Source organism: Hyperoodon ampullatus (assembly GCF_949752795.1).
Source record: "Hyperoodon ampullatus genome assembly, chromosome: 3".
Taxonomy (NCBI): Eukaryota; Metazoa; Chordata; class Mammalia; order Artiodactyla; family Ziphiidae; genus Hyperoodon; species Hyperoodon ampullatus.
The window spans coordinates 152604040-152620436 of record NC_136916.1 but is presented as its reverse complement, the minus strand read 5'-3'; the positions used below and the strand labels follow the sequence as shown (position 1 = coordinate 152620436).

The following is a 16397-nucleotide window of genomic DNA, read 5'->3' as shown; positions in this document are numbered from 1 at the left end:
TAGTTGTGAACAAGAGAGCAAAATCCAGGCTCTCATGGAGCTTATATTCCAATGAATGGTGATAATCAATAAAGTAAACAAACAAGACATCAATTTTATAGATAAACATTGTGAAGAAAATAAGGAGTGGTGTGATCTGGTGGGAGAGCTGTGTTACTTTGCATCAGATTGGCTGTGAAAAAGAGAGGTTTGGTTAAATACAAGCACAGCGTAAGTAGATAGATCATCATGAAGTCTGGTACAATAATAGAAAAAATGGATCCAGATCAAGGAAGGCAGAAGTCCCTTGTACCCTCCTATTCAGACCCAATGTGGAAGGTTATACAGAGTGTAGCATATCATACTTTAAAAGGAACATTGATGAACTCTAGAAAGGTCAGAGGAATGTGAGCTCATTAGCTCTCATACCCTTCACCCCATTCTACCAATTCTCTTCCTCCTGTATTTGCTGTCACTATCCACCTAAAAACCTAGATGTGAGTCTCCTGGACTCAGATTTGCCTCACCAACCATATCCTAACTGAGCACAAAGTTCTAAATGTTCCTCAGATGGATTTCTTAAATCTGGGCCCCTTTTCCACTCACAGTGATAGTACCTCAGCGCGTCTCCTGGCCTCCAGTCTTTGTCTTGCATATTGTCATCAGAGTTCTTTGTAAGGTATAGCTTTGGTCCATGTAAGGTGATCATATTGGTTTTTGCCTGTGCTGGGCACATGAGCAAAAGAAGACTTACTAATTATGCGGGGGTGGGGGGAGGTATAAATTGGGACATCACATCACCCAGCAAATCAGGACATATAGCCACACAAATCATATACTCCCCTGCTTAAAAATCTCCAATATTTTCCATTGCCCACAGGAAAAGCCAAATTCTGTAAATAAACATTTGAGGCCTTGTCTTCTGCTTCTACCCCACATATGCCATGGCTGCCGGCCACATTGCCTTCTCTTAGCCCCCAAACATCCTGCTCTCTGAAAGACATCTGGAGCCATGTTGCTGGGTTTGACTCCCAGCTCCCCTCACTACCTATGTAACACAGAGCAGGTTACTTAACCCTTCTCTCTCAGTTCCTTTTGTAGAATGGGAATACTATGAGGATTAAATGGGATTATACATAGAAAGAAAACCTTTATTTTTTTTTTTAATATTTATTTATTTAGGCTGGGTCCGGGTCTTAGTTGCAGCACGTGGGATCTTTGTTGCAGCATGTTTTAGTTGTGGCATGCCGGATCTTTCTTAGTTGCAGCACGTGGGCTTCTCAGTTGCAGCATGCATGTGGCATCTAGTAAGGACTGAACCCAAGCCCCCTGCATTATGAGCGGGGAGTCTTACCCACTGGACCACCAGGGAAGTCCCAAGAAAACCTTTAGCATAGTGCCAGGAACATAACAATAAATGTTAGTTGTTATCTCTGTAGGATATATTCCCACAATTTTACGATGAAAAAGTAAACTTGGAGGGCCTCCCTGGTGGCGCAGTGGTTGAGATTGCCTGCCGATGCAGGGGACGCGGGTTCGTGCCCCGGTCCGGGAGGATCCCACATGCTGCGGAGCGGCTGGGCCCGTGAGCCATGGCTGCTGAGCCTGCGCGTCTGGAGCCTGTGCTCCGCAGCGGGAGAGGCCACGACAGTGAGAGGCCCACGTACCGCAAAAAAAAAAAAAAAAACCTTGGAGATGTAAAGTTGCCCAAGGTCACTTACCTGATGGAACATGTTTTTCCACTGTATTGCAATCCTTTTAGTGACTTGAGGGCGGGGAGCACCCTTTGCAGATTCCCCACCTCCAAATACAGTATCTGGCACTTAGTGCGCAAAGAATGTTGCATGAGGTCAGTTGGTCAAAGATTTGGAAAGACACGTAGAAGGAGAATGTGAAATCTGGAAAGAGAGGGTCAGGAGAGTTGACTTAAAATATTCTTGAAGTTATGTGGAAGATGGAGGGACCCAGCGTAGTCTTGGGTAGGTCTGGAAGAAACATCTGGGCCCACTGACTGAGATGACAGGAGGCAAGTATTTCCGCTGGGGGGGAAAAAGATATAAATTGAAGGGAAAAGGTATAAATTGCTTACTAAACAAAGAGTGCTGTGCGATGTTGGAAGGGACTGTTTCCCCAGTCACTGCCCTTGAGATAGGCCTGGCGCCCATAGAGACTGGATGACCTCTGGACATCGAAACTGTCTGAGCCTAGAGTCTGTCATACAGAGTGAAGTCAGAAAGAGAAAAACAAATACCGTACGCTAATGCATATATATGGAATCTAAAAAAAGAAAAAAATGGTACTGATGAAACTAGTGGCAGGGCAGGAATAAAGACGTAGACATAGAGAATGGACTTCAGGACGTAGGAGGAGGGTAAGTAGCATGGACATATATACGCAACCAGATGTAAAATAGATAGATAGTGGGAAGCAGCTGCATAGCACAGGGAGATCAGCTGGGTGCTTTGCGAAGATCTAGAGGTGTGGGATAGGGAGGGTGGGAGGGAGGATCAAGAGGGAGGGGACATGGGGATGTATGTGTGCATGTGGCTGATTCACTTTGTTGTGCGACAGAGGCTAGCGCAGTATTGTGAAGCAGTTACACTCCAATAAAGATCTATTAAAAAAAAAAAAACTGGGAACCTGGCCAGCAATCAGGGGAGGGATCTGCAGACCCGTCGATGACGCCCTTGCCCCCGCCAGAGCCACTGGTCTCCACAAGGTCTCCACCAGGCGCCGCCACCCCCGCCGGAGGCCTGGCTTTCCCAGACCGCCTGGAGGAAAAGCAGCCTCGCCGCTAGGCTAAAAGAGCGACCAGAGAAAGCGAAGGAAACCCCGCCGGGCCGGAAGCACTCAGAACTGCTTCCGGGTCAAGGGGGAAGGACCTGCCATGGAGCCTCGCTGGGTGGCGGGGTGGCTGGGCTGACGGGGCCGCGGGCTGGCGTCTGAAGCGGGAGAGGCGCAGCGCCGCCCGGGACACGCAGGCGGGTCCCGCGGCCGCCGCCATGTCGGTGCTGGGCGAATACGAGCGACACTGCGATTCCCTCAACTCGGAGTTTGGGAGCGAGTCCGGGGGTGGCGGGGACTCGGGCCCGGGGCCCAGCTCTGGTCCGGTGCCCCGAGCCGGCGGCGGCGCGGCGGAGCAGGAGGAGCTGCACTACATCCCCATCCGCATCCTGGGCCGCGGCGCCTTCGGGGAGGCCACGCTGTACCGCCGCACCGAGGTAGCGGCCCCCGGCTCCGGCCGCCCCCGCCCCGCCTGCGCGGCCCTGCTCTCCCTGCTCGTCGTCCTCGCTTAGTGTTAGGGCCCCGCAGGGTATCTGTCTCGGGGTCTTCATCACTCGTTCAACATTCCTGCACTAGGAGTTCGTTAGAGAACTGGTTTTACTGACTGGTCGTTTTTTAAATCAGGCAACTGAACAAGTCATTGAACCTTCTCTGAGCCTTAGTTTCCCCATCTGTAAATTGGAGTTAGTGATAGCTACGTACCTTAAACGTAATATTTACTTTTTAAGGTTATTTTGAGAATCGAACAAAGATACTTTGCAAACTGTAAATTAAAGTAGTTTATGAATGTGAGGTATTGTCAAAACTTCCTTCCTATTGTGCCGTACAGCTCTCCAAGGTCGAGGTGGAGAGGAGGGGGTAGCTTCAAAATTCCCACATCCGTGGCAGCTCCCCTGCCTTTGCCATATCTTTATGTTCAGATATGAACACTCAGTTGGAGATTTTTCTTGAAGATCATAGGGAAGATTTTAGCGTGTTAGTTTCTTCAGTGATTATCCAGCAGCGTTTATGCGTGGGAAATACTTTTTTATTTTGGTATATTCTAAGCCGTTAGTTCTTAACTTTGGGAGAGACAGGACTCCTTTGAGAATCTAATGTAAACATACCCTCCCCGCAGTCCACTACTGCACACATACAAATCCTTTGAAGAGATTTGTGGATTACTGACCCTCAAGTTCAGAATATATACTGAGTAAAACCCTATACTGGGGAGTCTACTTCCAAAAACTAATCAGAAACAGGGTTTGATCACTAAAGTCTTAAAACTCTAGTTTTAGAATAGGTAAGCATCAATGAGAACTTGCTGGGGTTGCTGAAGGTGATTGATCTATCAGTGATCTATCTGTCTGCAGTTCTGGTGTGTGTTCCAAGGTACTTTTAAGGCTAAAAGATGGAGGAGGAGAGAGGTGGTTGCAAGATTAATGTATAAGGTTAGAGTTACTGTTAGTATTCTGTTTTCTTATTTGTACTCAAAATATGAGAATGAGGAGATGAGCTTTGGTATTCCTATTTTATAGTTAAAGAAACTAAGATAGTATATTTAAGGACTTGCCCACTTAAATTAGAAGCAAATCCTGGGCTAGAATGGAGTTTCACATCTCCTTGTCCATGCCTTTCCATTATTATCATGTTGAACTTGATTACCAAGGTTGTTTTAAGTTTGATTGCACTTTCCCAAAAATTGCACAGTATTATCCGTAACACCAAATGTTTATTACATCTGTGAATTTACAAGGGTTTAATTAGAAGCAGCCCTTTCCCTCAAGAAGCGTATATTTCATTGGGAAGACATGTTAGTCTTGTTAGTAGCAAATAACATTTAAGTTGTATGTGTATATAAGGGGAAAAGAATGGACAAATATTTTAGTGTATGAGCTCTGAAAGTTAAGGAAATGCACAGTGGAAGGTTCATTGATCTTCCCCCAAAGTTTCAAAGGCCTAACGAAGCCATTCTAAAGGATAGGGAGGGTTATTTAGGTGGGGATGCTCCTGGGCTGGGGAGCAGTATCTGTAAAGAATTAGAGATGTTATAAAATGGAGTGAATATTGGGATCCACAGGTAAGTCTTCATGAATAGAGGAAAACATGATAACATAAAAGTGACAGTAGAAACAGAGTTGCAGAATGGGACAGGGTGAGGAAAGTGAACTCAGAGCCCTTAGACCTGGCTTATTCTTATCCAGAAAGGATAAATGAAAATCATTAGAGAAATCTAAATTTATAAAATTAGAGGCAATTTTAACATTTCTATTTTACAAGAAACTGTGGTCAGCCATAGGTAACCATTTTCCAGTTCTCTATTTCTCCAATACCATCCTCATCATGACTAGCAGTCTTTCATAATGTCCCTCAGTAGAATCTTTTGAGACCTACCTCCATCCCATATTTTTTACCTGGAATTGACATCATGTAAATTAAGTGTAGAAACAATATAACAGCATCTTAATGCTTTCCCAGGCCTGCAGTAAATTATGATGCTTGGTTGTATGCAGAACCTTTAAAGTCTGTTCATGTTTAAAGGAAAAAAAGGATTCAGTCTAGGAAGTTTTCTTTCTAGGCTTACAGATCCGGGTGTGGATTCATTCTCTGCCAGGCGCGAGGAAAGCATGATAGCTCTATTACTGTGTTACAGGATGACTCACTGGTCGTGTGGAAGGAAGTTGATTTGACCCGACTGTCTGAGAAGGAACGTCGTGATGCCTTGAATGAGATTGTTATTCTGGCGCTGCTGCAGCATGACAACATTATTGCCTACTACAATCACTTCATGGACAACACCACCCTGCTGATTGAGCTGGAATATTGTAATGGTAAGGTAGAATTCAGTGGGACTTCCTCCAGTGAGACATTCTTGTGCTTATACTTACCTTAAGAGGGAGAGAAAAAGAAGATACACATACAAAGAATAAGAACTTTAAATGGATTTCTAGAGTTTAAGAGAAATGGTTCAGGCCCTGGAGAGTTTTGAAATGATCTACAAAATGAGGGGAGGGGTTTTTCCCCTGCATACTCAAATTCTCCTTTGTGATGATAATTCCATCTTCAAATTACTTGTTCAGTTGAATTTTACATTCATTTTTCAAGGTTTTTTCCTTATGAAATGACATTAATCAGGCATTAGAGACATAGCATGGTTTGACACTTGATATAATATATAATGAAATGGCTTGATATATAATGAAATCTTGTAGGTAATATTTATTTATATTGACTTCAGCTAAAGCCATCCTGTTGAAAAGTGGTCCAAAGATCATAGCTGACTGAAAATGTAAATGATTTCTTTGAACACTTTTGCTTGTAAAATAGCAGTATAGCCTGTTTGTTAAGAAAATAGACCCTGAACGCATATCCTAAGCTTCACTGCTTTTTAGCTCTGTATCTTGCATGAGCAACTTAACCTCTCTGTGCCTCAGCCTCCTTATCTTCAGTGAGCTTGATGATAAGCAATAGTTACTTCCTAGGGCTGTTGTATGAAATGAATATGTAAAGCTCCTAGCATAGTACTTGATATGTAGCAAATTTTTGATAAATACTGTACAAGCTATTATCCTTATTACGTAAGAGAACCCCCAAAGCCCTTTCTTGAGCTGCATGCTAAAGAGGTCCCAGCATATTCTTCACTTAAATCTCTTTAGAGAAAGCTCCTAGACTTCTTTCTTCCTAGATTCTTGTGTACCATGATTGTTCCTGTGTTCAACCCTAAATGTATGAGATTATATTAGAAATTTTTGAAGTAGCAGAAGCCTCAAGTAGCTAACTTCCTTTGTGGTTAGGAGGAACTAGAACGAATGGTGTATTTATTGAAACTCTGAGTTACTAAATTGCAAGGGGAAAAAAAGTTGTGAAACTTAACCAGGACTACAGTGTAAGTTACAGCTGCAGGTAGGAAATAAAATGAACCATCATCATTTGCAGTCTGTATTACTTGATAATGAAAGGGAGAGGCAAATTCAGACTTACTCTGCAGGAAGGAGTTAGTAAAGGGAGTAATGATTGGAAACAATCTAGAGTCTACCCTAAATTTTGGGAAACTTTTTCAGCGTGAAGTGGAAAGAAAAAGAAGTTGATGATATACACCTGTATATACAAAACATCACATTACAGCTGTAACCCAAATGTTCTAATAGTCACACTGAGAGAGTTGTTACCAAAATATTGCAGATTCCTTTAAAAGGAGTTTTGGAAAAGAAAATCATCTGATTTTGAAGACTTTTAAAGTAATTTTATAAATTAGGGTACTATAGAAAGTGTCTTTACTCTCATCTTTTCTAAAAATGCTGTACTTCCCGTTTTCGTATTGAGTCTCTTCTGTTAGGGAGGGGAATCTCTGAAGAATATTTCAGGTATAGTCCTTGACAGATGGGAAGAGTTTTGTACCCATGTACCCAAGAGCTGAGAAGGAAGAAGGGGTATCTTTTAAGAGGAAGCAGAATCCTTCACTTACTGTGGCACTTGTTAAAACCCTAGGAGCGTTGATCTCTATTAAGCAATTCAAACCTGTTTCTTGTTTTATTGCAGGAGGGAACCTGTATGACAAAATCCTTCGTCAGAAGGACAAGTTGTTTGAGGAAGAGGTAATTCATATTTCTGTGGAAGGAAGCTAGAATTGTAATGTTGTGATTCTTGCATTCTAGTTCTGTATTTACTCTTACAACAATGAAGAGTGTTTTTTTCCTTTTTTTTTTTTTTTTTTTGCGGTACGCGGGCCTCTCACTGTTGTGGCCTCTCCCGTTGCGGAGCACAGGCTCCGGATGCGCAGGCTCAGCGGCCATGGCTCACGGGCCCAGCCGCTCCGCGGCATATGGGATCCTCCCGGACCGGGGCACGAACCCGTATCCCCTGCATCGGCAGGCGGACTCTCAACCACTGCGCCACCAGGGAGGCCCTGTTTTTTTCCTTTTATTCAGACTCCTTCCAGGCTCTGATTGATATTCATGAGAAAGGAAACCTCTAACAAGGAAGCTGTCTATAGCTGCTTCCTAAATGGTTTACCTCCACATCATGATTCTCTATGACCTTTCTTTCCTGGTTCTGTTACTACATACTGGTATGCCCAGTTTTCTATACCTTTGCATTCTTCCTGGATTTCTTTCCACAAGTCTGCTTCATCATACTATATAACAATATTGGAACTATTTTATAATGATCTGCTTTTTTTTTTTTTTTAAACCCCTACCACTTTTCTTTGCCTACTCAACCTACAAGCAAGAAATGTCAAGTCATGTTGAATCATAACCTCTGGTTGCAGCTTCGTTTTGTGTGTTCGAGCGTGTGTGTTTATTTATATGGTTTTTTTGGTTTGTTTCCAGTCCAAGTATAATTTATTTTTTCTCTGCAGATGGTGTTATGGTACCTATTTCAGATTGTTTCAGCAGTGAGCTGTATCCATAAAGCTGGAATCCTTCATAGGTAATGAGTGAAAGAATGTGGGATGTATTCCTTTCCACCAATCCAACCCTCACCTTGGGTACCTCCCATCAGCACTATTATTTTCTTGATTAAGCAGTCAAGGCTTTTCCGTTGATACAATTTAGGAAGGAAACAGTGAGTAATGAGGGGCGTTATCTTCACTTCCTAAAGTTAAACTGTGATCTAGGAAGAATCTCCTCAATAGCTAAGTACTGCTCAGTCATCTCTTTAACAAGTATTTTAGAGGTGAGTTCATTAATTCATCAGTAAAGCCTAGAAAGCCACTATAAAAGTGGTATTAGATTGGTTGGAACTCTTAGTAAATGTTTTCTCTGAGCAATAAAATGGGCAATTGTTTTTAATTTTATAATTAAGTCTTTTAATTTAAGTAAAAAGGGCTTCCCTGGTGGCTCAGCAGTTAAGAATCCGCCTGCCAATGCTGGGGACACAGGTTCAAGCCATGGTCCGGGAAGATCCCACATGCCACGGAGCAGCTAAGCCCGTGTGCCACAACTGCTGAGCCTGCACTCTAGAACCCGTGAGCCACAACTGCTGAGCCCACGTGCCACAACTACTGAAGCCCACGCACCTAGAGCCCGTGCTTCTCAACAAGAGAAGCCACCACAATGAGAAGCTCGTGCACCGCAACAAAGAGTAGCCCCCGCTCACCACAACTAGAGAAAGCTCACATGCAGCAACGAAGACAACGCAGCCAAAAATAAATAAATAAATAAACAATTTAAGTAAAAAGCTTATTCATTTTGTACAATTAATTATGCAGTTTTACCAGAGCTTTGGCCGGGGGAAACAGCTTTCTATTCACTTCTAGCTATAGGAGAGAACCATTATAAGAACATTTCCACGTCATTATACCCTGCTTAAGTGAGTCATGGACCATTGTTAGAGATTAATGTTAATACACTAGCATTTCCCTTTTTATTGGTTTGTCCATTCAGTTACCATATATTTCTTGATAGCTGTCGAGTGGCTACAGTTGTCTATTGTTACTTTCTTTTCGACAATTACAAAGAATATTGTTCTGTTTTTTTCACATCTTTCAGTAAAGGAAGCCAGAGTATGGACTAGACACAGTTTATTTGTGTTACTTATGGTCAATTCATCTTTAGAAAGATAGACAGTGATTTTATTTAGGTCATCTACATAGCCTAATCATTTTGCTGCTGGGATGTGCTGTCTCCTGTTCTCTTGCCTTAACAAATTTGAAACTTTGGCACCAACCAAGTGTTAAAATTGCCTTGATAATCACTTATTTCAAGGCACAAGTGTTAATTGAAGAGGCAGTACACCTTATAGGAATTATGATTACCTAGGGCACCTTTTTTTTTTTTTCGTCTGACCCTCTCAACTTTTCCTAACGACTTCAGTGTTCTGGGGGACATGCCTGTGCTGCGAAACCATGGAGGATGAAGTTAATTCTCTGCCTCCACTCCCCCAAGTCCCCTCTCAATGTTAAAATGTATGAGAAAGTGATGGATGGCCACTCTTTGGGATCCCGTAACAGCCTGAGTAGTGGTAACACACTCTTTTTATTTTGTACTAATTTTGGGCAGGAAGGGGGATGAGATAAAATAGAGATAAATGAGATAAAATAGTTGAGTATATGGGTTTAATATACAGCATCTTTTTTTTTCAGAGATATAAAGACATTAAATATTTTTCTGACCAAAGCAAACCTGATAAAACTTGGAGATTATGGCCTAGCAAAGAAACTTAATTCTGAGTATTCCATGGCTGAGACGGTAAGTTATCCTTGACTTGGTTGGTTTTGTTTTGTTTTGGTTTTTGGTGGCGCTCTGCGGCATGTGGGATCTTAAGCAAAGTCCTAATCACTGGACCGCCAGGGAATTCCCCCCGACGTTTTTTTTTCCTTTTCCTTTCCTGCACTGTGAGATATAACTGTACCCCCTGAATTTTGCACACTTTTCTCAATATTTTTACAAGTTCTCCATACTTATAAAGCAAGTCTTCAGGAGTCTTTTTCCTGGACCCACTAACAGTTATTTACATGCTCAGGTGTTTTTTCAAGCGCCATTGTCCACATAACAGCTCTGACATCATTGGCCTTTCCAGCACTGACTAGAGACTTTTCTAAAAGCAATAAAATACTTTACCATTTTTTCCAGCCTAGGATCTTTAGTAGATTTCACTTTATCTCTCATTTAATGTTTGTTCTTAGGGTGTTAGACATCTCTTGTGCTTCCTTTGAGTTTTTTCTGGTTCAGAAACCCTATATTACAAATAAAGGCTGATGCCCAGAGAACAATCTCATCTTTAATATGGTACACAGTCTGAACTGCAGAGCTCCCTTCTAACCTGATCCTATGAAAGACCATTTGTAAAGAGTAGGCATAAGCTGATCTTTAAAGACAGTGATCTGATCCTTTTAGGACTTACAAAACCCAATTATTACTCTTCTGGTTTCACAATGCTTTGTCTTTAAAAGAACTTGAAAATGTAAACTAATAAAATTAATTTTGTCCTGATGATTATTTTTGATCATGTTGAGATGTGCCTGCAAGCAATCTAGAAACATCCAAGGATACTGATAGCCAAGGTTGGGAGTCAGCTTCAGGGACTCAGTTTGCTTGTATGACGGTGCCATATTGAGTTTCTGAGGAAGTAGTCATATTGTTGCATGAATTTTTCTCATCAAGAGTAATCCGATAAAGCCAAGATTTAACTTTTTTAACCCAGTTAAATGCAAGGAAGGAATGATATGAAAATTTATAAATGCCATGTAAGCCATCTGAAAAACTGCCTTGCTGATGAAAGATGGCTGTCAGTTTTATTAGAATTTCCAGGGTACTCATTGTCTCTCATCTTGGGAGAGGCATGACCTCCATTCAGGGCATTTTTTTCCTTCCAACACATTCTTGAACTCAGATCTTTTTAAATTTGGAAGAAATTCACTAGCTGTGTTAGTATTGCAAATGTTAAATTGAGCCATTTACAAAGTTTCACTACTATGCGTTTCAGTTAGAGCTTTTAACCTGTTTATTCAATTACCATCTCCCCACTACCAGTTTTTTTTTTCCATTAGTGAACTTTTACCAAGTATGCTTTTTACGAAGTCTGTGAAGTCTTCAGTGGGTCTTGAATGCCTAAATCCTCTGTGATCCAGGAATCACAGAGCTTTTCTGTCTCCCAAATTACCATATGTCTTTACCACAGAGATTGTCCCTTTATAATTGGCCCAAGAGATCTGGTATGAATAAGATTTCTCCTCATAGTGGCATCATCTCATAAAAACCATTTTGGGATATGCTGATGAATGTTTTGTAATTGTTGTCACTAGTTCTAGGAAATTTAATTTAGTTGTTGAAATATTAATATAGTTACCTCAGAGAAGAAGTTATTCTTTGATTGCTTTCTTTGTTGTTCAGCTTGTGGGAACTCCATATTACATGTCTCCAGAGCTCTGCCAAGGAGTTAAATACAATTTCAAGTCTGATATCTGGGCAGTGGGCTGTGTCATTTTTGAACTGCTTACGCTAAAGAGAACGTTTGATGCTACAGTAAGTTGATATATTATCCCTGCATTGTCCTTGCAAATGGTACAGCTTGGTTGAGAGAATCAACTTTATCCCTGAGCTTCTGATTTCATGAACAGAAATCAGCTGTAGGAAAAATAACCAGTATTCAGGCACTGGCTTAGTAGTGTATTACTAAAATTCTATAGACAAGATTTATTTCCAACTTGAATTCCCCACTGAAATAATCATAATCAAGTAGTTTGAGCATGGTCCTTGAATCTGTTGACTATAATTTTAAAACTGGCTCTAGGATCGACTGTGTGATGCAGCAATTTAGATAAGCCATTTCATTTCTTAGGCTTCAGCTACATTGTTTTATAAAAGCTAAGGCAAGTTATATAATACTCATTAAAGTGTTTTGATCTTTTTTATGAAAAATTACACCCTGACTCTTACTAAAGATTGCTACTGTTTTATAAACAACAAATCCCTTTAAGTCTCTTTTCTTTTCTTCTTAAGTAAAGCCCAGTATAAAGCAGTGCTTCTCAAACTTTAATATACATAGGAAATCACCTGGGCATCTTGTTAAAATGCAGACTCTATTTTAGTGTATCTGGAGCTGGGCCTGATATTCTGCATTTCTGACAAACTCCCAGATGATGCTGATGCTACTAGTCCATGGGTCACAATTTGAGTAGCAGAAGTGGATTCACATCCAATATCCTCTACAAACCAGATGTGAGAACTTAGGCAAATCACTTCATCTCTTTAATCCTCTATTTCATTAGCTACAACAAGGGAAAAATACATATTCCTCTCATAGAGATGCTCTGCTAATGTATATGAAAATGCAAATGTAAGATAACGCAGAATTCTTTGGCCTTTTATGAGACCTGTTTATTTTTCTAAGTGCTGAAGTTTATTCTGATCTATCATCTAATTCTCTTAAATAACATAGTGGAAAGAAAATGAGTTTTGGTTCAGATAGACTTTGGTTGAAATTATGGCTCCATTTTTTACTATTCGTGTAGTCTTGGGCAAGTTACTTTACGTCTCTGAATTGGTAATGATAACCTTGCATGGTGTTTGCAAGGGTTAAAAAACATTTTATGTGCAACTTATGTTTCTATTGGTCTCAGTAAAGGTGGTGGTGGCACTGTTATAATAATTTCTTATCATTATGAACTTATTATTCATTGCCTTGTCTGTTACAGCAGAGTATCACCTGTATAACCATTATTCGGATATATAAATTAGGAGGCAAATTAGTTGGCAAAGGACATACTTAAAGCCAAGAAGCATAGCTAACCTTGCTTTCCTTTTTCTTAGGATTCAGTTGAAGGGTCAGATTATAATATACTCTGAGTATTATTCTATTGGTCACATAGTCATACCTCCATGTTGGCCAGTTGGCTTCATTCTCTGACAGCAGTAGTGCATCCCTAACCATTTCTTTTTTTTCTTTTTTTTTTTTTTGCGGTACGCGGGCCTCTCACTGTTGTGGCCTCTCACATTGTGGAGCACAGGCTCCGGACGCGTAGGCTCAGCGGCCATGGCTCACGGGCCTAGCCGCTCCACGGCATGTGGGATCTTCCTGGACCGGGGCACGAACCCGTGTCCCCTGCATCGGCAGGTGGACTCTCAACCACTGCACCACCAGGGAAGCCCCCCTATCCATTTCTTGCTGATATATACCAACAGTTGTAAAAATAAGTCAGACCTAATTCAGAACTATTGCCATTTCTTTATATGATAGTCACAGACATCTCAAAGCCCCTACTAGTAGATTATAATGTCATCTTTATATAACCAAGGACAATACAATAATCATTTTCTCATAGAACCCACTCAACTTGTGTGTGAAGATTGTACAAGGAATCCGGGCCATGGAAGTTGATTCTAGCCAGTACTCTTTGGAACTGATCCAAATGGTCCATGCATGCCTTGACCAGGTAAGCGTGACTTAACATATTGATTTCAGTTCAGTGCTTTCCCTTCCAGCCTCAGTGTTTGGAGTATGGCATAGATGAACCGGCACAAAACCACATCCACTTCCCCAGGGTAGGATGTATTTGTGGCTGTATCCGGGAGAATAGGCATTGCCAATTCATGATAGCTGTGTGCTTCAGCCAACAAATTCTTCCTTTACTAATTTGCGAAATGAATTTACCGTCTAAATTGTGCTCCATTTTTTATGATCAAGATTAATTTTTTAAAATTGATTTTATAAAATAATAGAGGTAATTTAGAATTCCTAATGTGCAGAATGTATACAGTTCTAAATGTCACAGTTGCCTTGCAGTGCAGCTCTAGGTCAGCATTATTCAAAGGTGGTCCAGGAACCACAGGCATTAGAATCGCCAGGGGATGGAGGAGTTTTACAAGAAGAAAATGAAGATTCCTGGGCCCCACCCCAGACTGACTGGATCAGAATCTCTGTGGATAAAGCCCAGAAATCTTTATTTATAACAGGCACTCCAGGAGATTCTTATGTACTATATATACTGAAATTTGAGAACCACTGCCCTAACAGTTAAAACAAGTGAGGAAGGTGCATTCTCATTCACATATAAGTGTTGATGATAGTGAGCATGAAGCATAGAATGTGACATAAGAAATAGGTTTTTTGAAACAGAAGGATGGTATATAGTGATCTTTGAATAACAAACCTACAGCCTTCTAAGAGGAAGTAAAATACGTCTTTAGATCCCATTTTGCCCATTCCATTTATTTATTTAAATATTTATTTATTTATTTTGGCTGCACCAGGTCTTCGTTGTGACGTACAGGATCTTCATTGCGGCATGTGGACTTCTTAGTTGGGGCACATGTATTCTTAGTTGTGGCACGCACACTTCTTAGTTGCAGCATGCATGCAGGATCTAGTTCCCCAACCAGGGATCAAACCCGGTCCCCTGCATTGGGAGCATGGAGTCTTACACACTGGACCACCAGGAAGTCCCTTGTGCGTTCCCTTTAAGTTAAAACTAACCCACTGATACTTTTTAGGATCCTGAGCAGAGACCCACTGCAGATGAACTTCTGGATCGCCCCCTTCTCGGGAAGCGCAGAAGGTAAAGAGCAAAGACGTTGCTCCATGTTCTTTCTGTAGATGGCCGACTGACTATTAGAAGCCTGACCAGAGTACTGCAAAGAGAGGGTGGTGTCTCCTGACTTTGCCACTCTGCTGCTGTTTTCTTCCAACATCTCTGCTTTCATTGCTTGATGTAGTTCCTGACTTTCACCTCCTTAACCTGTGCTACTTTGTTCTAAATTGATACTGATGAGACCCTGGAGCCCTTCACTCCTCCCCATCTTCTGTGAGTTCTAATCTAGAGTTTGGGCACTAGAGTGTAGTAACTAAGAGAGGAGGGCTCTGGACTCAGACATCCTTATGTTTGTATCTGAGTTGTGTCATTATCTTTGTCAAGTTATTTAACATCTCTGTCCCTTAGTTTTCTCTATAAAGTGAGGTAGGGTGAGGATTAAAGGAGGTAATGCATATAAAGTGCTCAGCCCAGGGCCTGGCACATGGTGCTCAACAATTGTTGGATAGTAGTTTGGATTTGGACCAGGCCTTTGTTTTTTAGTGCATTTGTTTAGATGGTAGATGGCAATTGGAGGGGTCCTCTTCAGATACCTTTTGCCCATTTCCTGTAGTCGAGGTTGATTGATTCCTGACAGGTTATTTCCTGAGGTTTATTTTGTGTTAAACGTCTCTAGAGGTAGGAAGAAGGTCCTTTATCCCTCACTTTTTGTAGGAGGCTTCAAACCCTAACTCAGAGGAAGAGGTGTTGTTCGTCCTTCTTAAATGCTCTAGTCTCTATTTCATCCTGTTATACTATTTTTGCCTAACAACCCTTCTTCCTCCTCTACCAGTTCTTTGTTTTTGAATCTTCCCAATATTCAAACATGTACTGTGCTCTGTTTCAAGTGTTGCCCTTAGATGCGTTAAGTGTATACCTAATTCCATAATCTCTGCTGTTTGATCAGTAACCTTTATTCTGTTGTATTAAATTAATCTTTTTCTGGTTCTCCAGTTGATCTCCAGCCAGTGTTTTAGTGCGTAGAATGATGTATAATACTCCAGATGCAGCACTGTAACCTTCCATTTATGTTCTATTCGTATTCAGGCAATATCACCCTTTAGGGCTGGTTAAGCATATTCTAATTCTTTATCTGGCTTATTTTCCAACAATATAATCACTGTTTAAATCTCTTATTTAAATATTTCCATTGATAATGCAATTTTTATTGAGAGAGTTGGAGATTTACATGTAGTAGTTTGTTAGAACTTTGTTCTTTGATGGAAAAACAGAAGACAAAGAGCTTTCCAGATAAAGCACAGACACAGGGAATTGTGGAAGTATTCAGGAAGCACTAAGAAGTTCTAGACCTGGCGTTCTCAATAGCAACACCTCAGGAACTTTAAAGAAAATGCTGGTTCTTAAGCACCACCCCAGGTCTTCAGCTATAATTGATTTAGGCAGAATGAGAACCCTGAGTTAGAACATGGGAGTGGATACAGGGGAGGAAGGCTGGAAAGGTAGGCAGAGAATGTTGAATGCCAGATAAAGGAATCTGTGCTTTATTCAAGGAATAGTACGGAAGTGTTGGTTATTTATGAGAGGGCGGTTCATGTGATGAGATATGCGCCTTAGGAAGAGTTATGTAGCAGTACTAATATCAGTGTTAAATCAGTATAGGACTGATTAAAGTGGATTGAAACTG

At 41.2% G+C, this 16397-nt stretch overlaps 1 protein-coding gene across 2 annotated transcripts in view; it reads left to right on the top strand.

Annotated features, from left to right (window-relative positions):
- Nucleotides 1–2903: 2903 nt before the first annotated feature.
- Nucleotides 2904–16397, top strand: part of NEK9 (NIMA related kinase 9) — a gene marked incomplete at its 3' end in the record, with an annotated part of 34049 nt that continues 20555 nt past the window's right edge. For both annotated transcript variants that reach the window (XM_079699003.1, XM_079699002.1), the window contains exons 1-8: nucleotides 2904–3200; nucleotides 5396–5573; nucleotides 7282–7337; nucleotides 8102–8172; nucleotides 9827–9932; nucleotides 11577–11708; nucleotides 13508–13618; nucleotides 14676–14740. In XM_079699003.1, the coding sequence (XP_079555129.1) occupies nucleotides 2982–3200; nucleotides 5396–5573; nucleotides 7282–7337; nucleotides 8102–8172; nucleotides 9827–9932; nucleotides 11577–11708; nucleotides 13508–13618; nucleotides 14676–14740 (938 nt within the window). In that variant the 5' untranslated portion in view covers nucleotides 2904–2981. The remainder of the gene's footprint in view (nucleotides 3201–5395; nucleotides 5574–7281; nucleotides 7338–8101; nucleotides 8173–9826; nucleotides 9933–11576; nucleotides 11709–13507; nucleotides 13619–14675; nucleotides 14741–16397) is intronic.